The 27,559-nt window shown below is 36.1% G+C and overlaps 1 protein-coding gene across 3 annotated transcripts in view; it reads left to right on the top strand.

Moving 5' to 3' along the window:
* The window catches only part of MYZAP (myocardial zonula adherens protein), a 117,769-nt gene extending 99,203 nt beyond the window's left edge, over positions 1-18,566 (top strand). For all 3 annotated transcript variants that reach the window (XM_056809477.1, XM_007479684.3, XM_007479685.3), the window contains 3 exons: positions 6,618-6,701; positions 11,819-11,919; positions 17,563-18,566. In XM_056809477.1, the coding sequence (XP_056665455.1) occupies positions 6,618-6,701; positions 11,819-11,919; positions 17,563-17,671 (294 nt within the window). In that variant the 3' untranslated portion in view covers positions 17,672-18,566. The remainder of the gene's footprint in view (positions 1-6,617; positions 6,702-11,818; positions 11,920-17,562) is intronic.
* Positions 18,567-27,559: the final 8,993 nt, after the last annotated feature.

Here is a 27,559-nt window from a genome sequence, read left to right as displayed (position 1 = left end):
CCTCCCCACTCCAGCTAATTCAAGTTGAAACAAAACTGTTGTATTCTACAATAGGAGACTACACAGCCAAATTCAACACAAGCCAGTTTCCCTTTGTGATTACGGAGAAAACAGGTCCATTCTGTGTCCTCATGATATAAAAACACTGATTAAATATTTCCCACAAACAAAACTAAGAACAAGATTAAAATGATTGTCAAGGAAAAAGAGATTAAAAACCAATATTCTCAACAGAGATCTTTAAACATCTACCTCTGCCCTTTAAGCAGGAAGACTCAACTATTTTAAGGTGGGATGGAGGCAACCTTTCATCTCCCAGCATATTTTATTGGCTAGTTGTAGGATTTTTCCCCTCTTTGATATTTAGGACTGTAGACTTCAAACATATTCAGGGCTTGGGATTTTTCTGTTTTTGATTACTTACAAACTTTGCATTTTAAAGATTTCTGCACCTGCCATTATAGGTGATTGATATGGCTACAAGAAATCATAGGATTGTATATCCAGAGCTGGAAGAGACCTTAGAAGCTATATAGTTCAACCTCTCCATTTTATAGAAGAGAAAACTGATGTTTACAGAGGTTAAATGGTTTTTTCCAAGGTCACACTAGTGGTGCCAGAATCTGGACTTGAACTCAAGTTCTCTGAATCAAAGCCAGAACTCTTTTTAACTTTGCTCCACTATAGAATTGATATTTACCAACAGGGAGCTTGCAATAGGCGATAAAATCGAAGAAGCATTATCTTTTATGTTTCCTACTTTATGAAAAACCAGCTATCTGTTGTTGCGGCTGAGCACTGTACTCATTATTCATTACCTACCTGTGGCCAAAAAAAAAGGCTCTTAAAATCTTTTATAAAGTGTTATATAACACTTGATACTGTATGATCTTTTGTTTTCACAGGCTTAGGTATTTGATCTTAATTTCATTTATACCAGAAAGCCGGATATCAATCATGACACTGAAATATAAAGTTACATCATGATCTGACATTATGAAGCCAGGGGCAATGACATTTATTAACTGAATGATCCTGGGAAAGTCACTTAAATTTCCTGAGTCTCAGTTTCCTTATCTGTAAAATTAAGAGTTGGACTAGGTGACCTCTAAAGTCTGTTTCAGCTCTAAACTTATCTTCAGAGTTCTCAGATAACAAAAATCCTCTATTCAGTCAATGTACTTATCCTGTGAAACTAAAAGTTGATTTAGTAATGAAGATACTTAAAATTTCTCCTTTTAAAAACTTGCTAAATTGGTAGTTTAAAAATATTTTCTTCCCTTAGCGTTTGTAATCTTTTAAAGAAATCCACTTAAATAATTTTTTGAAAGCAGTATGGGCTATGTTATATTTTCAGATATAAAAGGGACAGAGTACAGTTTCAGCATCTAAAAGAAATATTATTATATTTAAATTCTACTAACATTTGCTCATTTTTATTGGTGTTTTGCTTTGAGAAGACAAGTTCTGTTTTTATATTGATGAGGAAGTTACTCCATTCCAATAGAAAAAAAAGTCATGTGAGTTAGAGAGTTTATGGAGAGAGTTCAGTGCCTTGCTCCTTCTGCCATGTTGGATGAGAGAAAGAAGACCCTGAGGAGAGGGGAACAGCTTTAGATCTTCACAGTTGGTCAGAAGGCCTGATTAAGGCAGGGCCTTTAACTAGAACAGGGAATAGCTTTTGGCAGGTATGCAGAAACTGCCTTGGTTTCCTGGAAATGAAATTCTGGAAACCTGTAGAATACCTACAAGGGGTCCAACTACAAGATAAAAGTTCAGATACGTTAGAAATGAACATTCTAATCGGAACTAGGAATAAGAGAGACAAAGGCTAGGCAAACCTGCACTTTATAAAGGTTTAGCATAGTGAGAAAGATATTCAATTGTATGTAGGTATTTTTTGCTTTAGAAATTTTCTCTCTCACACTTTGTTAAACTCAGTTATTTTCAAGAGTCATATTTTTTAGGAAAGTAATCTAACAAAACCCAGGGGGGAAAAATATGGGAAATCCATAGTTCAAATCTCTTCTAGTTAGCTCTTCTGAAACATAAACCTGATGGTTCCTACCAAGCCACCTACTACCACTTGGTGGCAGCTTAACCTAATTGGAGACGCCTTTCTGAAAAAAACCTGTTTAAATTTAAATAGGAAATCTAAACTAATAAAAGGATAATGACAAACAGGCATGCTGGTAATACGTGCCCCAAATTATAGTCACAGGATTCTTGAGGTTATAGATTCAGGAGATTTCTAGCACTTGAAGACTTCTGCAGAAATTCTATTCCAAATGAAATTAACCACTGAAATTTAAGATAGGCTTTCTAAGTACGGTAGCTCTGTAGCAGGGCAGTCATCACAGGAAAGGTTAAGGAAGGCATGACCAGATTATATTTCTTGGGATAGATGTAATACAAATGGGTGCTCTTAAGAATACCAAAAATGGAGCCACTCTTCTAGTAAGTAGTTCTACTTTTGTTGCTTCCTCACCCCTCTCTTCCTCTTTAGTTCACCAGAAAATTTAGAATCCTTCTTACCTTACAATGTTGTTTTTTTTTTGTCATTGCACCATTACTTTTTACTCAAAATGTGTTGTGGCGTGACTTTTTAAAAATAAATTTAAAGATTTCTAGAACTTTTTAGAAGAGGCAGCTAGGTGTTTCAATGGTTAGATCTCTGGCATTGGAATAAAGAAGGTATGAGTTTAAGCCTTACCTCAGGCACTTACTAATTGTGTGACCTTGGGGAAATCATTTTAACTTTTATCTCAGTTTCTTCATCAATAAAATGGGAATAATAATAAAACCATCATACAGGTTTTTTTGTGAGGATCAAATGAAGCACTACACTATGGAAGTGATATTTAACAATGCAGCAAAATAAATTGGTAAAGGATGTTAGAAAACTGTAAAGTGCTACATAAATACTATTATTGGTTGTTTTTTTTTTTGAGACTCTCTAGGTGTCATAAAACCAGGATTGATGATCATTGCCTTAAACTCATATATCTTTTCCCTGTGTCTCAAGATGTTCCTACTTTCTATGAGTGTTTTTAGGGATAGTATATTAAAACAATCCATCATTTCCCAACTATAATGTGGTTTAGAGATTATGAAAAAACTTTGAAGGGAGTTTAATAGTGGGAGACTATTAACTTGGGGTAGTAGAAGGAACATTAACCAGATATATGGCTTTCAACGAGCCACTTTATCTCTCTAGACCTCAGTTTCTTCATCTGTCAAATAAGAGGCTCAGATTGGATGTCCTCCAAGGCCCTTTCTAATGCTCAACCTGTTGTTCAAACATTTTGAAGTCTTGAAGCATCTGGAACGTATATACTAAAAACAAGGTCTATGACCGGGGGGGGGGGAGGGGGGTACTTGCCAAGGCACAGGCCCAAAGATATGGAAGTGAGCAAACATAAGAATGCCACCCAATGTTCTAAGTCTATCTCATTTCATAGTAATAGCAGATAATAACGAAGATTTACATGTTGCTTTGTTTCTAAATCACTTCACATTTGACTTTCTGATCGTCATCTTGGCATACTTTAAGAAATATACACTTCAGGTTAAGATTAGCTGCCTCATCCAGGTAATTTTTATTGTATAGTTTCAATGGAATCCTACATAGGGAGAAAGCAAATTAGGATGAACAAAATTCCTTTATCTTGAGAGTCTTCGAGCCCCCACACTCTAAGAACTCATCTTTCTACCCAGTAGGAAGCTGTCTTCCATTTTTAATCTTCGAACCTTTCTTTCTTCCATTTGTATTCCTGGTCTACTACATTTCCTTCTTTTATCAGTTCCCCAAGGCTACATTTATAGCTAGATGGAGTATCTGAGGGGAGCAGATTGTTAGTTGTCCCCAGTTTAGCTTCCTAGCTCCTTGGGTAGATGTTCTGAAAACCTATCTGTTGCCTGTCTTAATTTGAGAATTAGGATTAGGATTTTGGTTAGAGTAGAAGTGCAAGGTATTCTAAATAAACTTTGACCGTCTTCTTTGTTAAGTTTACCCCTGATCATCCTTAAAGTTTTCTCTACTCAGAACTTCTTTCCATATTAGATAAAGGCATTGAAAATAAAATTTTTAAAAATCTTTACCTTTTAATCTGTCCTAAGTATTGGCTCTAAGGCAAAAAAAAAAGCAGTAAGGGCAGTAACTGGGTTTTAGTGAGTTGCCTAGGGTCACACAAGAAGTCTCAGAGGGCAGATTTGAACCCAGGATCTCATCTCCTGTCCACTGAGCCACTAGCTGCCCCAATAAACTGATCTCTATTTATTTATTTATTTATTTATTTATTTTTAAACCCTTACTTTCCATCTTGGAATCAATACTATATATTGGTTCCAAGGAAGAAGAGTGGTAAGGGCTAAGTAATGGGGGTCAAGTGACTTGCCCAACGTCACACAGTTGGGAAGTATCTGAGGTCAGATTTGAACCTAGGACCTCCCGCCTCTAGGCCTGACTCTCAATCCACTGAGCTATCCAGCTACCCCTAAACTGACCTTTAAACACAAATAGAATGTGCTTAGGGGAAAGATAACAATACTTTAAAATAAAATTGTGTTCAACAAAAGATGATAAAAGAAAAATAACATTGAGAAAATATGGTAAAATATAACAAAAAATCTGATATCTAAACTATATAAAGGATCTGTTAATGTACAAAGTAACTTTAAGATCAAAGGATATGAAGTTTTCAAAAGAGAACTACAAATCATTAATAATCACTTTAAAATGCTTAATAATACTTGAATAAGTCCAATTTAAAACAAATTAGAGGCACTACCTCATACCCACCAAACTAACAAAAATCATTAAAAGCGTGAAAGGCTTTGCTGATTAGGCTGTTGAAAAACAGGTACAATCGTTTATTGTTGGCAGAGGAGCAAACTGATAGCATTCTTTTGAAGTTCAATCTGGCAGTCTTCATTATAGAGTACTCAATAATTCCATGTCTGGGAGTATACTCTTCAAAGAATTATCAAAAACAACAACAAAAAAAAGTTGTTAGAATTTTTCATAGCAACATCATCAATAGTTGCAAAGAATTCAACTTAAATGTTCAACAATTGGGAAATGGTTAAATACATTGTGATACATTAACGTAATGGATTCCTGCAATGCAATTAAGATAAAGTATGAGTAATATTTTTTTAAAAGCTAGAAGCTGCTTTATAAAATGAAGCAGATTTTTTTTAAAGCAGAACCCAAAGAACAAAGAACGTGCTGACCGACCATAAGAAAGGACATGTTAAATAGGAATTAGAGGATAAGTAGAAATCCTGATGGAGAATTGAGAGAGAATAATGGAAAAGTAATATCTTATCGATTGAAATGACTTTATTTAAATGTAAATAGTTAAAGTCACCTCGATTCATTATATTAATATTTAATGTTATTTATGCCAAATCATAAAAATAAAATTTGAACTCTTAGAGATTGATCTTAGAGATATTTCTTTGCAAGTTTACAATTTTAAGAAGTGATTCACAAATATTTAATGAATTTTTTCTAAGAATATTAAATAAACTTTAAATAGAACTTGTAAAAGCAATTTCTTATGAAGGAAGGAATAAATAAGAAAGATAATGTCAAAGAACAAGATTTTTTTAAACTGGGTAATTTTAAAAAATGGAAGTACTCAAGTTTACATGTGATCTTAAAGTTGATATTTCTTTTGAAATGTTACTGATGACTATTGAAAAGTTGGTAGGTTCAACATTTACTGAGTACTGGTGCCATGCTTGGCAGAGAGATTATTAATCATATTCTTTGGGAAACTCATCAAACTTCATACTAAGAGACTGTAAGCAAAGAAATCTCCAAAGTCCCTGCCATTTTGGATCCTATAGTTGGGCTGGGGGAGAAAAGACTTCCACCAAGAAACAAATTAGAATGGTTTGACAAGTAGGTTATTAAATATTAAATAAACCTGTCTGGGGAAGGAAGTATCAATGGGAGCCATAATCTTCAAGGAACACTTTGTGCAAGAGGGGATAGCAAAGGCATTGGCTGCCTTTAAAGGATGAGATTTAGGAAGCTGAAGAGATATGCAGGGAATTTTGGGTTTATGCAATTTACCACAGAATTAGGAATATTCTACAGCCAGCTTAATTCTCATCAGAGATTTCTGCATAAACAGCCCTCACAATGTATCTATCTATGAAGATTTAGCCTGACCAACTTGTTAGATTTTCATCTTCTTATCAAAATATAGACTCTTTGGAGCAGTTTGGTATCATGGTGGATAGAATGCTGAGCCTGCAGTCAGGAAATTCTGTGTTCAAAATTGGCTTCAGAAACTTACTGGCTGTTTTGATTCTGGGCAAGTCACTTTACCTCTGTGTGCTTCAGTTTCTTCAACTGTAAAATATGTCTAATAAAAGCACCCACCTTCCAGTGTTGTTATTAGGTTCTAATGAGATTGTATTTATAAAGTGCCAAGTAGAGTGCCTGACATATAGTAGGTATTATTATTATACACCATTTTAATTATAGTATTCTATATTATTATTTAATAAAAAAGAATTAAGTGGAGTTCTCAGTTTTTACATACCTGACTTCTTGTATCTTCTCTGATTAATCATTTGGCACCATTTTTGTTTCTTCATAGGTTGAATCATTAAAGAAAAAAGTGCAACAGAAACAACTGTTTATCCTGCAGCTTTTAGAAAAAATCTCCTTCTTGGAGGGCGAGGTAAGAATCTGTGATTATTTAGGTGAAGTTCTGTATCAAATTTTTGTTACAAGAGTACTAAAATTTAATTTTAAAATAAATGAAGACTTTTTGGACTCAGAAAATAGATGGAAAATGACTCTCCAATGAACAAAATGATGAGGTTCTGATCATTAATCCTTTGTCAAAATGATTTTATATATTTGTGATCCTACCAGCAATGAATGAATGTAAATTCTTCTCCTCAACCCAGCTGGGAGATGTGTGCATTTCTTCTATATGAACTTTATAAACAAGTTGGTTATATTCTGAATAAATATGATACTGGATTACAGGTAATTTGGTTTTGGCTAAAATTTGAAAATAGTAAATATATTTCCTTTCCTGAATTTACAAATGATCTCATTTTGTCCAGAGGAAATATAGAGTCAGAGACTAGGAAGAAGCCTTAAGAATTCATATGGGCTAATTATCAGTTGGATAAACAAAGGATCTATTGTTCTAGATGTTCTTTGCATTAATCAACATATATTCTATTTTTAAATTTTATTGATATCTTTTCTCCTACAACACTTTCATTTCTGAATGTGGCCTTCTCCCTTCTACCCAGTAAGCCATTATGCATATCAAAGATTTAAAAAGGAAGTGGGGGAAAACCAACCAACACATTTACTATGAAGGATAATATGGTATCTTCCTCAAGATCTTGGCATAAAACTTCCCTTTCCTGCTCTGATTTACAGGATTTAAACACTATCAGAGACTCCAGCTTTTTTATTTTGCAGATAAGGAAACCGAAGAATTTAAATAACTTGTCCAAGTTAACAATGCATAGTATGAGTGCCAAGCCAGGATTTACACTCCAAATCCAAATCTCTTTCCACTTAACCATGTTGCCTCTCACCCCTCCTAATTTCTAATTATCTGTTTAGTGCTCTGTTCCTTGTTCCAATTCTCCCAATGTGGATTAATTTTAGATAAAAATTTAGACAAAGCTTTCTTTTTAAACTGTTCAGAAGTCCCTCTTTCTCATCATCCTTTTCATTTTTCTCTTTGCTACTTCCATTTTGCCAACTGAAAAACTACTAGCCCTTCTATTATGTTAGACAAATATGTTGTTCTTTGGACATTTACCATTTCCTCTCCTTGATCAAAGCTTATGTTAGCCTCAAAAACCTACTTTATCCAAGGTGGCAGCTAATTATTGGATAGACTACTCCATGGTAGAGTTTTTAAAGAAGAACAAATCTACAAATGTCTCAATAGAAATACAGTGTAGTGGAAAGACAGTGGACTTGGAATCCAAAGACCCAGATTCAAGTCCCAGTTTTCTCATTTATAAAATGGGGGCAATAATATTTGCGCAACTTTCTTTCACTGGATTGTTGTGAGGAAAGTGCTTCATTGTTATTGACATGAAATCGAAGTTTCTTATAAAATATTGTCAGTATATTTTAAATGCCATTTTTTTGCTAAATATAGTAAACTTGAATTTAAATTGAATACTCAATGGAAGGAAGACAAATGTTCCATTTTTTAGTGCATTTATCATATATTACATGTCCCCCATCCCCCAAGATAAAATATAATGTTCTCTGTATAATGCTCCATGATGCCTTTGTAGATGAGTTGGTACCTTCAAGTCAGTCCCCTAAAACTACAATCTCTCAGCATTTGTATGTCCATCTTCCCATGTCCATTGCACAAATATGGTAACTGCAACTTAACTTGAAGATTATTCCAAGAGTGTGAGTTCCAGAACCACTGGACGAAGCCAGTGGCTGATGCCATCTTGAATCTGGGCTGAAGGGCCCAAATGTATCATTCTGATTCCTGTGTTCTGGTTTTTAAAAACCCTCAAAATTCTCATTTATGTTCTTAGATTGTTTATTTCCCAAATAAAGAATAACCTGTATTTGTTTCTTCATCTGAAAAATGGAGATTACAATGCAAAATTAGGTAGTTCCTTTCTTTATTGAGTTATAACAAAAGCTCTCATTTATATAGTGAATAGTTTTCCAAACATTGTAAGTACATAAAGATCATGTCTTTGCTCATTTGTACTGAAATACTATTTTCATCTTAAAGAGAAAGTTGGGGCACAAAGTGGTTAAATGACTTTTCACAGTCCAGTAAATGTCATTGTAAGAACTGGACCCCACTTCTCTTCCCTCTTCTCTTTTTTTAATCCAAATATTCTCAGAACAATGAATTTTATCTGTGACATGGTCACACTAGTGCTCAGGGAGCTCAGGGTGGGAACTTCACTTTCGAAGTTTGGGGGAAGCTGCCGGTTTCTACTTCCCTTGCCCCATCCTCTTCACTGAGTCAGAAAAGATGAAAGGGAAGGGGGGGAGAGGTTGACCAGGGCTCACTGCTCCCCAAGCCTTACCAGGACATGACAGAAGGACATATGTAGAACTGTCCAATCCAAGGAAGGGCCATGTTTAGATTACGTGCCATATTCCAAAGGCCTTTATTGCTCTTGAGCACAAAATAAATGATGATAGCTTTGGGACAAGGCTTCTAGATGTATCATATCAAACCGCTACATGGTCACAGGTACACTGTGGAGCTAGAAGATGGTGTTATATGAAAGTCAGACAAGCCCAGGACCAGACTTCACAAATGGAGATGACAGTTTATACGAACAACAGAAAAGTTCTTTTGACTGTGTTCTAGGTAGTTCTACTTTAGCAAAATTGCAAAATCTTCAAAGGAATGGAAAGGAGAGGGGCTTTGGTTTAATTAAATTAAATTAAAGTTAATTTTCTTTTTCTGTTTTCTGCATATACACATTATATATATGCATATGTAACATACACACAAAACACATAATATTGTATATAGAAATATGTAATGTATGTTGTGAAAGGATAACATGTATATATATATGTATACACTTTATACATATGTGCCTCTATGCACATCCATGTCTGTAATGGAGGAGCAGCTTAGAATAGTAGATAGGGAGCTGATTTCACAGCTGGGAAAATCCAGGTTTAATTAAGTTCCACCACTTGTGGGTGGGCTTTATGACTTTGAGCAATTCATTCATTCTCAGTGCTCTCTAGTCACTCTGTAAGACTAAGTTGCAGAGAGGATGCAGATTTTAGGATCGGACTAATTTAATGGAAGCAAAGCCCAAGACTGAAGTAGAACGCGGAGAGACAAGGGTAGGTTGTGATCTATTGCCCAGGTATTTATAAATTGGTGGAAAATTTTATTTATTTGGGAGGACCCCATAACAATGAAAATATGTGTCTTGTCCCTATTCTTGAGTCTCTTGTATCAACACATAAGGGTGTAATCATTTGGAAATAATTCATTTAAATAGTGTTTCAAGTTTACCACGTACTTCCCTTAGACACTTACTAACTGTGTGACCCTGGACAAGTTACTTTGTTTGGATCAGTTTCCTCCTCTGAAAATTGGAAATAATGATAGCACCTACCTCGCCAAGGTGTTGTGGGGATAAATGAGGTAATAATTATAAAGAGCTTAACACAGTGCTTAGCACATAGTAGGCACTATGTAAATGTTATATAATCATATAATTAGAGAATCATTAAAGCTTTATATAACATAATATGTTATATATAATATATCATCATAATTATATAATCATTATAATATAATAAAATCATTATTATCATTATAACTGGTTCAAATCCCATTCTTCCCATTTTACTTAAGAAGAAACTCAGATTCAATCAATCAGTCAATCAATTGGCCTCTATTAAGCAACCTTATTTTTTTTTCACAGTCAACAGAATTTATTTTTTTTTAATTTTTTATTTTATTTGGTCAATTTCAAACATTATTCCTTAGTTACAAAAAAATCACATTTTATTCCTCCCTTTTAAGCAACCTTACTGATTGGTGCTGGAAATACAAATAGGAGATTAGGACAATGCCTGTCCTCAGTTGTGGTAGAGTGGAATGAGAATTGGATTTAGAATCAGAGGACCTGTGTTCAAATTCTGACACTTCTACTGCCTATCTTTGTGACCTTGGGCAAGTCCTTTCTAATCTATGAAATGAGAAGGTTGGACTGGGCAGCTTCCAATGTCCCTTCAACTTCAAATATTTGTCACTCTGAACCTAGGAAATATCTAATCCTGTATACTCAAAAGCAAATGTCAGATCTGAGACTTAAAACTGAATCTTCTGATTTCAAGTTCAATGGCCATTCTCATTTATGTATTATCCTATGATCAAATGCCATTGGGCTATTCATTATCCATTTATAGCATATAAATTAGGACAAAATCTCCCAACTTAGTAAGGGAAGTTCCTAGATCTGATGGCCAGGTACTTTCAGCTTGTCCATTTGTAAATGAACTGATTTAAAAGTGGATGTGAAAGGGCAGCAGAAATCCCTGTTATTTTGTCTCCTTGTGAATGGTAAAGTCCAGATGTATCTGGAAAAGATGTGGATGTGTATATGTACATGTGTGTTAATGTCTGTCTCTTTGGCTAGTGTCCAGTATTATTCTCCCATACAGCATACATTAGGTGACTGGTTTCAGAGTCCATAGATCTGTCATGACCTGTCTGCTAAGAGGGCATCTGGAATGTGTTCTCTCCCTCTACACCATTTCCCATTTATCGGAAAGGATGCCGTCTTTTATGTCCCATAGAACGTAGATTTATACACAGGCTGTGTAAGACTCAGATGAATAGCTCAAACCTAAGGCTTCTGCCTTCCATGGCACCTAGGACTCAGATTTCCCATGCTTCGCTGTGTGACATTTCTCAGTCATCCTCCACTGCCAGGACAACTTTTCCATGTCAACTTACTGAAAAGCAAAAATGAATGTGCTAATTGCATGACAACATCCTAATTTAAACATTGTCATCTGTCTCATAGATGGAAAAATCAAAGCCCTAGTGTATTTCATGTAAAGTCCATCGAGACAGAAACAATTAACATTCTGGAAAAATTCCTCCCACTCCCCCTACGCCATGCCAGGGGCCAAGCTTTATATGCACTTGAAAATAGAAAAATGAACATGCTTATGAGGTGAAACCAGAGAATGAGCACAAATTGTTCACTATACAGTGGTGGAGGGGTGAGGTGGGAATATGCTTTGCTAAAAATATTTTTTTTCCCTGTCCTTTTCCCTTCAATACAGAATAACGAACTACAAAGTAGACTGGACTATTTAATGGAAACACAGCCTAAGACGGAAGTGGAAACCAGAGAGATTGGAGTAGGTTGTGATCTACCACTGAGGTATTTATGAATTTCTTGTTTTCCTAAAAAAATTTTCCTTTGCAACTAAAAACAGACAAACAATTCCTCCCCTCTTCCCCATTTCTACCTCAAGGGCAGCTAGGTGGTTCCTGTCCTAGAATCAGGAAGACTTACCTCCCTGAGTTCATGGGGCCTCTGATACTTACTAGCTGTGTGATCCTGGGCCAATTGATTAACCCCATTTGCCCAGGTTTCCTCATCTGAAAAACAAGCTGGAGAAGGAAATGACAAACTACTCCAGTAGAGGAGCTGGGCTGAAATCTTACCTCTGATGCTTACTACCATTTGATCGTGGTCCATTCAATTTCATTAGTCTTCAGTTTCTTCATTGGACTAGAGGACCTCTGAACCCCTGTGTTCCATGTTCCTATGATCCAATCATCCTTCCTTTCTGTCCCCACTGAACCCCATTCCCTCCCTTCTGCTCAATCAGCAGGATCTGTAAATAAGCCTTTGTAGAATTTTTGACAAAAAGCAAACTTGTATTTTTACTACTCGAGACAGATGTGGAATTGTGACTGAGTGGTTGTTCCTACCAGGGTTTATTTCTGTGAACACTTTTCATGGGAACTATCACAGGAGCACTGATAGATCTTTGTGTAAACAGAGGCATGGAACAGGAGATGGATGGAAAATGTTTTAACAACCATTTCTTATTCTAGAGGGAGGGAAAATGAGTCCATTTAAGAACAATGCATCTCATCACTTTTTTAAACCCTTATCTTATGTATTAAAAGTGATATTAAGTATGGAGTCTAAGGCAGAAGGGCAGTAAGGACCAGGCAATTCTGGGTAAGTGACTTCCTCAGGGTCACTAGGAAATGTTTGAGGCCAGATTTGAACCCAGGACCTCCTGACTAAAGACCTGGTGCTCTATCCACTGTAATGCCTAACTCCTCATATGATTACTTTTTTTTTATCAGATATTCATAACAATTTTGAGTTAAGTAATCAATGAAACCATTAAATGATCCAATTCAAACATTATGATAGGTTTTAAGAGTCACAGGTTTAGAGCTGAAAGAGATCTCAGGACCTGTCTAGTCTCCCCCTCTCATTTTACTGATTAAGAAAGTGAGGCTTAGAGACATGAAGTAACTTGATCAGTCAATATAATATGCAGTATTTGAACCCATGTCTTCTTGACTCTAAATTCAGACCTCCGTCCATCATAGCATAATGTGAGCTCTGTTGTGGTTCATTTCTCTTTCTCAGGAGTTTTGTAGGTTGCCTGGTCACTGATCTGCTCTAGCAGGCTCAATGAGTGACCTGAAAAAAGTTGAGTTTTCAGATACAGGTGTCTCCCCTTGCTGTGAAATGGGATCTAGAAGACAATTAGCTAGCCTTTTTAGAGTCTGTCAGTCAATAAGTATGAAGTAGATGGGTGGCACAGTAGATAGAACACCAGCCCTGGCGTCACTTTTTACTTGTGTGACCCTGGGCAAGTCACTTAACCATGCTTGTCTCAGTTTCCTCATCTGGAAAATGAACTGGAAAAGGAAACAGCAAACCACTCCAGTATCTTTGTCAAGCAAACCCCAAATATGGTCATGAAGAGTCAGACATGACCAAACAACAACAATAAAAGAGTAGGAGTCAGAGCCCCTCCCCAAAGGATCTTATATTCAAAGACAATTCAATGATTTTTAAGTGTCAGTCAATACCAGACCCTGGACACAAAGACAAAATACGAACGAATTGCTGTCTAGACACATCATGTATGTAGATATTTAGCACAAAGTATAAAGAATGTGATAATAAATGTTATCAAGTATATTGAATAAGATCATACACAGTAAGATACTTTTAATCCTTAAAGCACTGTACTACATATTAGCAGTTCTTATATATCATTACCATTTTTAGAAAAATCATTGCAAGAGGGAGAATTTGATCTGAGAGAAGCTGACCATTTTCTCTTACCCTATTTATACTTTACGGGATACATGGATTACCATTTAAAATGCCCATTCAAGTATTCAACCAGAATTTTATCTGATCTCCATAGAGCCTTTGCTTTGCAGGTATCTTATCCTATTTCCATTTTTTCTAGCCTCATTTTTTTCTTGCTTGTTTTTCCAGCATCTTATCTACTATTTTTCTTTTTCATTTATCCTCTCTGATTTCTAATTATGCTTCTTTCAACTAGCCACTTGTGTGTCTCAAGGAATTCACTAGGCCTGGCACCTAGAGTCCTTGTTTGACAACCATGTTTGCACTGCTTGTCTCCTTGCGAAATGTAGGGTTTTTTTTTTATTATGCTCACATAATTAAAAGGAAATATAAACATAGCTTGAGTCTGTGCATCATGAATATGTAGTACCAAGTGCACAATAAAAGTTTATCAGAAAATAAGGAGTGACCATGGGCAAGGCTGTTTTTTAAATCCAAATCTTGGCCACTTTCCTTTCCTTTTTTTTCTTTTCCCCAAGTACCCAAGTGGCTTAGTCTGCACTAATTGACTGCCTAATAAATCCTGTTTGGCTAAGAGGAATACAAAACTATGCCTGAAGCCAATAAATTGTTTGTTTTTAAATTCCCACACTTTAACTTAAAACAAAATCAGCTTTTCAATCTGTGTGCCAAAGTTTAGCCCAAAGCTAACTTTTATGGCTAAGTTATGGAACCACAAATCGGTTTTCATAATGGAAGTACTGACAGACCCATAACTTATGTCGGTAGTGAACCTGGAAGCCACTTTAGTGGCTTTTGTAAAAGCTTATGTAAAAGTGGCTTATGTAAAAGCAGCTTTTACATAAGTTTCATAGTCAGTTTCCCCCCAGCTACATCAGAGTGACCTAACTGCCTTGGTCATTCAGTGGTAGATGTTGAAAGTGTGTACAGTGAGCTACATTTTTCAATTTCCTAAAATTTTATATTCTTCTGGATTTTTAATATGACTTAAGGATGTCAGATGATAGGTCCCAAGCTGTACTCTACATTCTAGTGTGTTTTGTGGTTAATATTCTGGCTCCAGACTAACTTGTGTCAGAGAATATTTTATAGTTGATTTTTTTCTAAATCATCTCACTGGATCCATTTTTCTTGTTATTAAAGTTGTCGAATGTTAGAGGCAGATTTTTTAGTGAATGTTTTTGTTTCCTGCCAGAAACTAATAGGTAAAATAAAAGTGAACTTAATTTTAGAGAGATGTTTACTGTGCTGATCAGAATATACCCTATAGCCATAGTAGGAAATGATAGAAATGGTAGATTTAGAACTGAAAGGGGCACGCGATGTCAGTGCTTCTACTTTATGGATAGGAAAATTGAGGCCCATGTATCTTAAGTGTTGTTCATGATGTCAAACAGGTAATAATGGGCTTTGAAAAAGAAAAATGCATTAATATGTATTGAAAACTAATAGTGATTACAGTTTTTGCAAACCGTATTTGGAGAAATAATTCTAGCTTTAATTTGGACTAACATAGTATGTGTTTTTAAAAAACAGGGCAAATCAGGCTTTTTCTTCTTTGATTTCTCTACATTTGACAACATTGTTGTTCTGGCCTTTTCAAAAACTCACTTTTCTTTTCTTTCCTGACATTAAACATTATGCTCCTCTATCTCCTTTGCTGGCTACTCTTCTTCCTCCTGGCTCCAAATATTGGCATCTTGGAAAGTTCTTTCCTCAGCTCTCTTCTGTTTCTTTTCTCTCCTACTTACTCCTTCTCTTATTGACTAATAGATTGAACCATCACTTCTATAGGTATTATTTCTACACCTGTATCTCCTGGGCTCTTACCTCAAATTTCAGCTTCCTGCTGGGTTTTTATACCTAGATGGTCTGTTTGCCAACACCTCAAACTCAGTGCATCTAAAATTGAGGTAACCACAGTCGATCCTAATTGATCTGTCTTCCATTACGCTCTTTTCCCTCTGATAATCTTTCTGATCACCCTTAGATTAATTTTCTAAAATCATTACTTAAATCACAATTTTCTTAAATCATGTCATTTCTTTACTCATAAACCTTCAAGGGGGTCCTCCTTACTTAGAAAATGAAATTCAACTTTCTTAGCTTGGTATTCAGACCATCTACAATTTAATCTTAGAGTACATTTCTGAAATCATTTTAAACCAGTCTGCTGTGTACATCTAGTCATTTTCAGTTGTGTCCAACTCTTTGTGACCCTTTTCGGAGTTTTCTTGGCAAAAAAATACTGGAGTAGTTTGCTATTTTCTTCTTCAGCTCATTTGACAGATAAGGAAACTGAGGCAAACAGAGTTAAGTGATTGACCCAAGGTGACACAACAAGTAAGTGTCTGAAGCCAGATTTGAACTCAAGAAGATGACTCTACCTGATTTCAGGTTCAGCACTCCCTCCATTGCTTCATCCAGCTGTTCCATCCCCTACTTGAATCTTGTCTTTTACCAGAATGATATTTTGTCACTTCTGGAAAGATATCTACCTCCTTTCCACTGCTTTTGCCATTTCTTCTACATGGAAGACTTCCCCACACCTCCTTCCTTCACTGTCTTCAACCCATAAAATCCCAGGCTAGGTGTCATCTATTCCAGGAAGCCTTCCTTCTCTTATCAACTCAATTAGAAGTGACCTCTCCCTCTACAACAAAAGCAAAACATATATATTAAATTTTTCCTTCATACTCTGAGCACTGCATAAGGCTCTGGAGACACACAGACAAAGTGAAAACAATTTTGGCCCTAAAAGAGCTTCTGGAGTCTATGGAATATTTTAAATATTTTATAATACTCACGGATTGTGCACTATCTCATTGCCTAGTTAATTGTGAACATGTTCCAGCTTCTCAAGTACCTTTCTATCCCATAGTGTGGAAGGAAGGATAGATGAAAGGAAGGACAGAAAGATTAAAGCCATCAGAGGCCATAAAACTCAAATCTTTACTTATTCAATTATCTGGGCACAGAGTTGAACATCCTTGAATTTACTCTCCATTCTTCCAGAAAAGTGAGGAACTAGATTTAGACAGTCCAGATAATCCTCCCTCCTTAGCTTCCCTCCCCACCAGGGAAGCCAGGCTCACAGTGGGTGGGAAATGACGTTTTTTAAGGTGCTACTTATTGGAAACCAGCATGTCATCAAGGGAAACAGTAACTCCATCGATTTTTAGGAGCAAAATGACATCCTAGCTTTTAGTCAAAATGCTACATGTTTATTTACTGGCCCTGCTTTTTTTGTGTGGTGGGGACGAAATTTGTTGAGGGAGGATGTTGAAAACTGAAAGCAGGAGATATGAAAAATAATAGATTAAAAGTACCAAACTATATTGTATAACATGTCTAAAATTCTACCATAAAGCGAGCTATTCATGACCTGTTTTTCTCTCATTTTCAACTCAAAAGGAAAAAAAAATTGAAAATGAGATAAAACAAAATTACAAACAAAAAGTCCCTTATTCTGGAAAGGCAGCTATTATGAAGCTAGCTATTTCCTCATCTTATGACTTTTAGGATACTGTTCCTTGAGATGGTCTTTGTTATATGTATTTTCACTACTGTAAGCATTAAGACGCATTAATGAGTCACTAAATTTTGAGGAGAATGCCCTTTCTATGGAAATTGAATCAGTTTGAACTCCTCAAGGGTAGTGAGAGGTTGGCTTTGATGTTTCTAACTTGCTTTTTCTCATTTTTTTAGTCAAACGAGTAGGACTCGAGAAATTGTAAGACCTGCAAGGACCTATGCACCGTACACACGAGTAATGGAATTTACTATGAAGAAAGCTATAACTGAAGCAGAAAAATAAGTCCATTCATTGCAGAGGAATAAATGCACTGGAACTGCAACATAGAATCTGGATGTTACTTCCTCAATACACATATTTGCATCAATGGGAATTAGAATTGTTACAAAGTTAGCAGTCCTTTGGGGGAACCTAGAGATGGCGGTTGGGAGAGATAAGGATGGGGGAAGAAGCTTGAAGTGCAATATGTCATATTTCAAACACTAAACCCAAATATCCTTATACACAGTGTTTTCCGTGACTTTCTATGGACCCACGAAGATTTTTGTTGGTGGGATTCATTTACAATCTGTCATTTTATTAGATTTGGGTTATTAATAGAGGAAAGGGGCATTAATTAAAAAGTGATTTGTGTTTTTTTTTCATGCCAGGATCACTTGTTACATATACTATGAAGGTTTTGTTACCCATAAAGTATTAGAAGTTAATATTTTTCTTTGGCACAGAGACATTTTGTCTATGAAAAGGTCTGTCGGACACACTTTGAAACTCTAAAGTGGAAATGAAGACTTCTTGGCTGTCAGATGCTGGTGACTGTTGAGCACAGATGTCTGTCTGCTGAAGGCTCTGTGTTTCACATGAGCCCCAGTGAAGAATGATTCTAATGCCTGGGCAGGAATCTTAAAGCGGTATCCTGGAGTTCTAAAGCCCTTTGCTATTCATTTGTGCCTTGTGTCTTCATTGGGCCAACAGAAATCACCATATTTATTTCTACCTATGAGCATTTTTCTTTCTCATTTCAACTGAAGATAATTTTGTATGTTAAAATTTTACTAATTTAATTTTTCAATAACAATTGATGTTTTTTTCTTAAATGAATATTTTATTCAAGCAGATAGTACCTTGGTATTATAACCCCCGATGCATTTATTTAATAAATACTATATATTTTGTTCTATTGATTGGTCCTTAGTGTTTCATTTGTGTCCATGTTAAAAGGGTGGGAGGCAAAGGAAGAACTTCAAATAAAGTTTAACATAAAGCAAAAACAAGTTTTTAAATTAGTGAAGTCTTTGGAAGAAAGATAAGCCTCAAGACGATGTCTTTAAAATTACTATAATACACAGGTAGGCCTACTTAACTTCATTATTATTTGGTTCTAGTTAAAAAAAAATCATTGTCAGGGGAAATGATTTTATAGGAGACAATGCAGTTCCACAGGGACTATACTAGGTGCACAGTGAAGTTCGATCCTAACCTGTTAACTTTTATTGTGAAACAATGTTGGATGGACATTGGTTGCAGAGGTTATCTCTACCTAGCTTCTTGACTTTCAAACCATTGCATTTTTTAGGTGATACCTCATAGGACAGCTAAACCAACTCTTTTATTTTACAGATGAGGAAACTGAGACTAAAAAGGTTAAGTGACTTACCCAAAGTCACAAGGGTAGTATATAGCAAGCAGAGTAGGGATTCAAACCTAGTTCCTCTGAAAATAATCCAGGAAAATGTCCACAATATAATATTAATATAATAATAATAATAATAATAATGGAATAACACTGAGCCATCAGTGTTAGAGGACACCAAAATTTTTTTTATTATTTATGCTGATGGTGGGGGCACAATGAGAAAAGATTGGCAATGATTGATAAATATCAGTGGAGGAATTGGCAGGGGGAAACTAGCCCTGGAATTGGGCAATAGTGAAATCATCCCTAGAACCAACCACATGGCACTAGAGAATATCTGAGGTATTCTACAGCAAGTAGCAGACCAGGATCTAGTTTCATGACCTGCTTATTCTAGTTGTCTCAATAATTCTCCTAACATAGCACATAAATTCTGCTGAGTGAGAGACAGAAATGAAGGATGGCTCCCTGAAACTCCCACATTTCTCTTTCATTCTCTTAAAATGCAAATATGGAAATTAAAAAATGAGTAGAAAAGAGTCAGAAATTATCTTTAAAGTAGCAGAATGTCAAGGAAGGCATTAAATCCTCCTTTGTTGCCCTATGTACAAAATAATAAATGTTCACACATATTTTATATAAATACATATTATATAGATGTCTATATATGTACCTGTGAAAAATTACTTTGCTGTTCTTCAATTGGCTTTAAAAATCTACAAATACCAAATATTAGTAAGCCCCTTTCATAGAGACTATTAAGGGTACTTAGGAGGAATTGACATTTAAGGATAACGGAATTAAAAGACAGATGGTATTGTTTTTAGGTCTTTTGACAAAAGGTTAATGCCATAGAATCTCAAAACTCCCTACCAATTATATTCTAAAGAGATTAAGAAAAAAGACATATTTAACAATGTCTTCTTATGCATTTGGTAGAGTTCAGAATTTGAGAAATTAGTTCAAATATGACTTCTCTAAGCACAGTAAAATTTGTATCTGGGAATTTATTTTAGTTAAGTATCTTAATATGATACAAACTCTCTGTTTTTGTTTGACAGACTCCACTAATGTGGAAATTTCCCTGCAACCTAGGGCTGCCTTTTTTCCTTTGGGGAAAAAAGATGGAGGCTTTTCTCAGTCTTGGATGGGCTTGTGCTCTGATATCTGTTTTCTCAAAGAGAAGGACCCATTGAACAGAGAGATTGGGAGAATCTCAGGGTCCTGGGGAACATTTTAAACAATGAGCAGGAACGAGTGGAATAGATTTAAGCAATCAGTCTAGAGGGTGCCACCTTTAAGTACTTTACAAACCTTAAATAGAATTAAAGCGTACACAATTTTTTTCTTTTTTCTTTTATTCTATTTAAGGTTTGTAAACTTTTTCTTTTTTTTCTATGTAAGTTTTGTAAAGTGCTTAAACTGAATCATATCACTCAATCCTTAAACAACTCTGAGGGACTTGCCATTATTCCCATTTTAAAGATGCAAAAATTTTGGCTCAAGAAAAGTAGGTGAATTAGTCTATGTAGTAAGTGCCCAAGGCAGGATTTGAAACCAGGACCTTCTGACTAAATCCAGGACTTTCTCCACCATGTCAGATACATTAGCACACTTGTGGTCCAGAGAAGGAGTCCTGCTTACTTAGAAATTCAACAGTATTAGACATGTGCAGTTTAGGTTTTATGAACTTAAGGTAGCATTAGAGAGAAAAGGCTTGGGGTCGGGGCTCAGAGGACAAGCATTTACAACTGAGGAGATCACCAGAAATATGATGGGTAAGGTGGACAGAACCAAACTCTGTTGATATTCTGTAGTTATAACTGCCCAACTGAATAGAATTTCTGCCCATCTTGGGATCAGCCTTTGCTGAACTCTGAACATCTGTCCTGAGAACGAATTGCTGTTCTAGTGCCAGAGATGGGTATGGAAGACAAGAATGGACCTCTTCCTCCAGGGTGTTCTCCTAGATCTCAAAAGGCTCCACGGAAGGACTGGACTCTTCTTGACTTTGTTTATGCTTTTCTTCCCAATTTGGCATTCTTTCCTCTCCTCCTAAGGTCTAGGTCAAGAACCACATTCTCTGAAAAGGCTTCCCCAACTCTTGACCATACTCTGAATGATTAGTGGCTTAATTTTCTGCAACATTGATCTGGCTCATATAATTGTCTACAGCATTCATTTAAATCGATCTTGTCAACATTTACTTTTCTCTGTAAATATTTGAGTTTCCCCATCAAGAGAAGCTTCTTAAGGGCTTAAGGTAGCGATTAGATCTGTGATTTCATTGATTTAAAGAGAACTTCCAGGTAAGGAAATTCCCTCTCCTAATGCAGGGCACCCATTAGGAGAGCAGACCTTAGTGTATCCAGAGTGGGAAGACTCATGGGACATTATTCCTGCTCCCATCTGACATGCAGTAGTGGTAGAACATTGGCTTTGAAACCAGAGGGAAAGAACTAAGCTTAAGACCTGGGCAGCTCGGTGATAATAATGGATACAGCGCTGGTCCTAGAGTCAAAAAGACTCATTTTTCCAAGTTCAAATCTGGTCTCAAACCCTTAATAGGCATGTGACCCTGGGCAAGTTGCTTACCTCTGCTTGCCTCAGTTTCCCCATCTATAAAATGAAGTGGAGAAGGAAATGGCAAGCCATTCTAGTATTTTTGCCAAGAAAACTCCAAATGGAGTCATAGAGAGTCAGACACAATTGAAAAGAACTGAATAGCAGCAAAAAGTCATGTCTCTGACATCTGTGTAACCCTGGGCAAGTCATTCATTCACAATGTTCTAAACACTGAGATTAAATTGAAGAAAAAGCAACAGCCTGAGAGTCTGTTAGAGAAAGAACATACTTTCTGACACAGATTCTTGCCCATGAGGATCCTGTGGTGGCAGTGGAACATGGATTCTCAAGAACCAAGGAAGAAAAGAGATTGGGTATTAACTACAAAAAAGAGACAAAGTACTAGATGAGGTTCTAGATTAGGACCAGATGCCAAGGGGTTTGGTGTCTGCGATTCCAAGCCTTGGGTGGACTCTTGGATATGAGGGGCCAGGGGGTGAGAAGATTTGGGTTTAGAGTAGGAGGTTTGGTGACTTAATCTTTCTGATTGGACTAGGTCCTGGGGGGAAAGCAGGGATCTGAGGATGCGGTCCAAGAAAAGAGCTTAAGGTCTAAATAAGCGGTTCTCCACCTCTCAATTTGTAGCAATGAGAATACATAATGTATATCAGGTATTTACATTCTGAATCATAACTGTAGCAAAATGACAGTTTTGAAGTAGCCACCAAAATAATTTTTTAGTTTGGGGTCACTGCAACACGAGGAACTGTATTGCGGGGTCACGGCATTAGAGAGGTTGAGAACCACTGCTCTAAAGGCTTGTACCTGAAGTGAGGGGTCTTGGTCTTGGGGGATGTCATGAAATATAACAACAAAGTCAGACCAGATGTTTAAGGTCTTTTCTATCTCTAAAATGCTATGATTCTTCATGTACTGTCATTTCCTACTTTCAATGATTATGTCAGAGTCTGTTCAACTTTAAACTATATTATACTTTCACCAAGATTGACATATGACCTTTGGGGCAATTTTCCATTTTCTTGAAAGGAATTTTAATAAAAATGCTATAGGATCTTAAAAAAAAAACCATGTCAGTATGCCAAGAGGCTATCCTTGAAAATTTTAGGATATCATTAGGAGTATTGTCATGGAAGGAAAAGAATTGAAAGTTCATTTCAAATTTCCCAAGTTACAGTTAATCCTGAAAATTTCCCAAACCTCATAAAAAGAATGAAGATATCAAGAAATGTAAGTATTACGAGCACACGGAAAATGTGGAAATCATTCTTATAGCATAAGAAGCAAGAAGTGAATTTGAGTTTCTATATTTGACAAGGATATGATTTGGCTCTATATTGAATAGCACCGAATTGTGTAGATATCGAGCAAGACTGGAGAAGACTTGACTTTCCCACTAGTTTGCCAAGGACCAGGAACTTTCAGCACCATGGTTTTTAAAAGGGTCCCTATAAAAATGAAAATGTTATTACAAAATGGAGCAGTTGGTGTTTCGGTACCCTGGACCTGGAGTCAGGAAGACCTGAGTTCAAATTCAGCATCAGATGCATGTGGTAGGGCCCTGTAACCATGTGGGATACATTCCAAGAACTACTGACTGAAACAATGGATGTAAGTGACACCTGCTGACACCCATGTATATGTGCTCTCTCTTAAGTCCAGCTTGACTCAGTGCTCCACAGCCTTCCATCCCCTTCTTTAAAAAAAATAACCCTAAAAAATGAAAGTGAAAAAAAGTAAAAGAAAAAGCAGACTACTGCCAGGAGGGGACCTCCAGAACTTTGCAGGGAGGCCACCAACTCTTCATGTTGGACACAGAAAACTGAAACTGCGGGAAAAGGGGTCCAACTATAACTTGTCATGAGACTGAGTGAATCTCTGTCTGCCTCAGTTTCATTATATATAAAATCGGCAAAATAATAAGGAATTTCTACCTCCCATTTGAGAATCAAATGAAATAATACTTACAAAGCATTTAACCCAGTGCCTGGAACATAGAAATCACTTAATAAATTCTTGTTCCCTTTCCCTCGCCTGGTAGAAGCAAAATATTCACATTATCACCCATCTAGGCTTAGAGTCAGGAGATCCTGGGTTCAAATCTGGCTTCAGATACTTCCTAACTGTATGACCCTGGGCAAGTCACATAATTCCCATTTCCTAGCCCTTACTGCTTTTCTGCCTTGAAACTAATACACAGTTATTGATTCTGAGATGGAAAGTAACCTGCCATCAGATATATGATCCATGAGATTGGGAGCAGACCTTCATGGTAGTTATAGAGTCACAATCCCTTCCTGTCTTTGGGATCATGGGTAAATCATATAGTATTTCTGAGCCTTGCTTTCCTAATCCATAAAGTAAATCTAGCTACCTCACAGGATGGTAATGAAGCAATTGCTGGGTAAACCCTATGTGATGCTCAGATGCCACAAAGGTGGGAAGGATGATGAGAAAGACAGGATCCTAAAAGGATTCTTGATAGACTGGAATATTGGACTGAATCAAATGAAAAAAGATTGAAATAGGGTTAAATGCATTGTCTTACACTTGAGTTGCAAAAATTATTTCCCATACACAAAAAGGTTAAGATGTAACCAAATAACAATTCATCTGATAAAATTGAGGATTAGAATGCATTTCTATTTGAATATTAATTGATAGTCTTATTTGACAGTTTTTTAAAAGCTCATATTATATTTATACAACTTTAAAGGTTGCAAAGCACTTTATAGATATTATATATCGTTACAGTAGTTAAAAGAGTGCCAGGTCTGGAGTTGGGAAGATCTGTGTTCCTTCCCTGAGATGGCAAGCAATCTGATATAGATTTTACATGGGCAATAACATAAATCATTTTTCCATATTAATCATTTTGTGGAAGAGAACTTGACCAAAAAAAGTATTAAAATATGAAGAAAGAAAGTGAAATATAGTATGCCACAGTCTGCATCTAGATGCTGTCAGTTCTTTCTCTGGGGATAGATGGCATTTTTCCATCATGAAAAATGATGAGTCCTTGAGGATTGTCTTGGATCATTATACTGCTACGAATAGCAAAAATCATTCACAGCTGTTCATCATACAACATTGCTGTTACTGTGTACAGTGTTCCAGTTCTGCTCACTTAACTGCATCAGTCCATATAGGTCTTCCCAGGTTTTTCTGAAATCATCCCTTTCATCATTTCTTACAGCATCGTAGTATTCCATTAGAATCACATACCACAATTTGTTCAGCCATTCCCCAACTGATGGACATCCCTTCAGTTTCCAATTCTTTGCCACCACAAAAAGAACTGAGGAATTCTAATAAGGAAGACATTATTTATAAATCAGCACATACAAGATCAACCCAGAGTAGATGGAAGGTAACCTCAAAGAAGGCACTAGAAGCAGAGGAGAGCAGAGCAGGCAGACTCCTGGGGGAAGGATGCTTAAACTGAGTCCTAGAGTATATCCAATATAACCAATTAATGGACAGAGTAATAATTATTTTTTTAATTTATGTTTTTTAAATTTTAAATATTTATTGTTTTCTTTTTTGAAAAATTTATTTAGTCAATTTAGATTATTTTTCCTTGGTTACAAGAATTATGTTTTTTCCGTCCCCTTCCCCCCAATCCTTTCCATAGCTGATGCGCAATTTCACTGGGTATTACATGTGTCCTTAATCAAAACCTATTTCCATATTGTTGATGTTTGCACTAGGGTGTTCTTTTAGAGTCTACATCCCCAATCATATCCCCATCAACCCTTGTGATCAAGCAGTTGTTTTTCTGTTTCTACACCCACAGTTTTTCCTCTGAGTGTGTTCTTTCTCATATATCCCCCCAAATTGTTCTGGATCACTGCATTGCTACTATTACAGAAGTCCATTACATTCTATTGTACTACAGTGTATCAGTTTCTGTATGTAATGTCCTCCTGGTTCTGCTCCTCTCACTCTGCATCACTTCCTGGAGGCCGTTCTAGTTCACATGGAATTTCTCCAGTTCATTATTCCTTTGGGCACAATAGTATTCCATCACCAACATGTACCACAGTTTGTTCAGTCATTCTCCAAACAAAGGGCATCCCCTCATTTTCCAATTTTTTGCCACTACAAAGAGTGCAGCTATGAATATTCCTGTACAAGTCTTTTCCCTCATTATCTCTTTGTAGTATAAACCCAGCTGTGTTATGGCTGGATCAAAGGGTAAAGAGTCTTTTAGTACCCTTTGGGCATAGTTCCAAATTGCCCTCCAGAATGGTTGGATCAATTCACAACTCCATCAGCAATGCATTAATGTCCCAATTTTGCCACATCCCCTCCAGCATTCATTACTTTCCTTTGCTGTCATGTTAGCCAATCTGCCAAGTGTCAGGTGGTACCTCAGAGTTGTTTTGATTTGCATTTCTCTGATTATAAGAGATTTAGAACACTTTTTCATGTGCTTATTAATAGTTTTGATTTCTTTAGCTGAAAATTGCCTATTCATGTCTCTTGCCCATTTATCAATTGAAGAATGGCTTGATTTTTTGTAAAATTGATTTAGCTCTTTATAAATTTGAGTAATTAGACCTTGTCAGAGGTTTTAGTTATTCTCAATTTGTTGCTTCCCTTCTAATTTTGCTTGCATTGGTTTTGTTTGTACAAACCCTTTTTAATTTAATGTAATCAAAATTATTTATTTTACATTTTGTAATTTTTTCTAACTCTTACTTAGTCTTAAAATCTTTCCTTTCCTAAAGATCTGACAAGTATACTATTCTGTGTTCACCTAATTTACTTATAGTTTCCATCTTTATATTCAAGTCATTCTGAGTTTATCTTAGTGTGGGGTGTGAGATGCTGATCCAAACACAAACTCTCCCAATACTGTCTTCCAATTTTCTCAGTAGTTTTTGTCAATTAGTGGATTTTTGTCCCAAAAGGTAGGATCTTTGGGTTTATCATAGACTGTCTTGCTGAGGTCACTTACCCCAAGTCTATTCAACTGATCCTCCTTTCTGTCTCTTAGCCAGTACCATATTGTTTTGATGACCACTGCTTTATAGTATAGTTTGAGATCTGGTACTGCTAGGCCACCTTCCTTCACATTTTTTTTTCATTATTTCCCTAGATATCCTTGATCTTTTGTTCTTCCAAATGAACTTTGTTGTGGTTTTTTCCTAATTCAGGAAAAAGTTTTTTGGTAGTCTGATGGGTATTGCACTAAATAACTAAATAAGTTTGGGCAAGATTTTCATTTTTTATTATGTTAGCTCATCCTACCCATGAGCCATTAATGTTTTTCCAATTATTTAGATCTAGTTTTAATTGTGTGGAAAGTGTTTTGTAGTTGTGTTCATATAGTTCCTGTGTTTGTATAGGCAGATAGATTCCTAAGTATTTTATATTGTGAAGGGTGATTTTAAATGGAGTTTCTCTTTCTAATTCTTGCTGCTGAAATGTGTTGGACATATACAGAAATGCTGATGACTGATGTGGGTTTATTTTGAATCCTGCAACTTTGCTAAAGTTGTTGATTATTTCAACTAGCTTTTTAGTTGATTTTATAGGATTTTTAAAGTAGATCATCATATCATCTGCAAAGAGTGATAGCTTGGTCTCCTCATTGCTCCTCCATTGCTCCTCATTGGTCTTCTATTTTAATACCTTCAATTTCTTTTTATTCCCTATTTGCTACTGCTAGTGTTTCTAGTACAATGTTAAATAATCGAGATGATAATGGGCATCCTTGTTTCACTCCTGATCTTATTGGGAAGGCTTCTAGTTTGTCCCCATTGCAATTGATGTTTGCTGATGGTTTTAGATATACACTGTTTATTTTTAGGATTGATCCTTCTATTCCTATGCTTTCTAGTGTTTTTAATAGGAATGGGTGTTGTATTTTATCAAAGGCTTTTTCTGCATCTATTGAGATAATCATGTGATTTTTTTTTGTTTGCTTGTTGATATGGTCAATTATG

The sequence above is a fragment of the Monodelphis domestica genome, chromosome 1 (assembly GCF_027887165.1).
Source record: "Monodelphis domestica isolate mMonDom1 chromosome 1, mMonDom1.pri, whole genome shotgun sequence".
Taxonomy (NCBI): domain Eukaryota; kingdom Metazoa; phylum Chordata; class Mammalia; order Didelphimorphia; family Didelphidae; genus Monodelphis; species Monodelphis domestica.
Note: the sequence above shows the minus strand (reverse complement) of the source record. Positions and strands in the feature narration are given on the sequence as shown.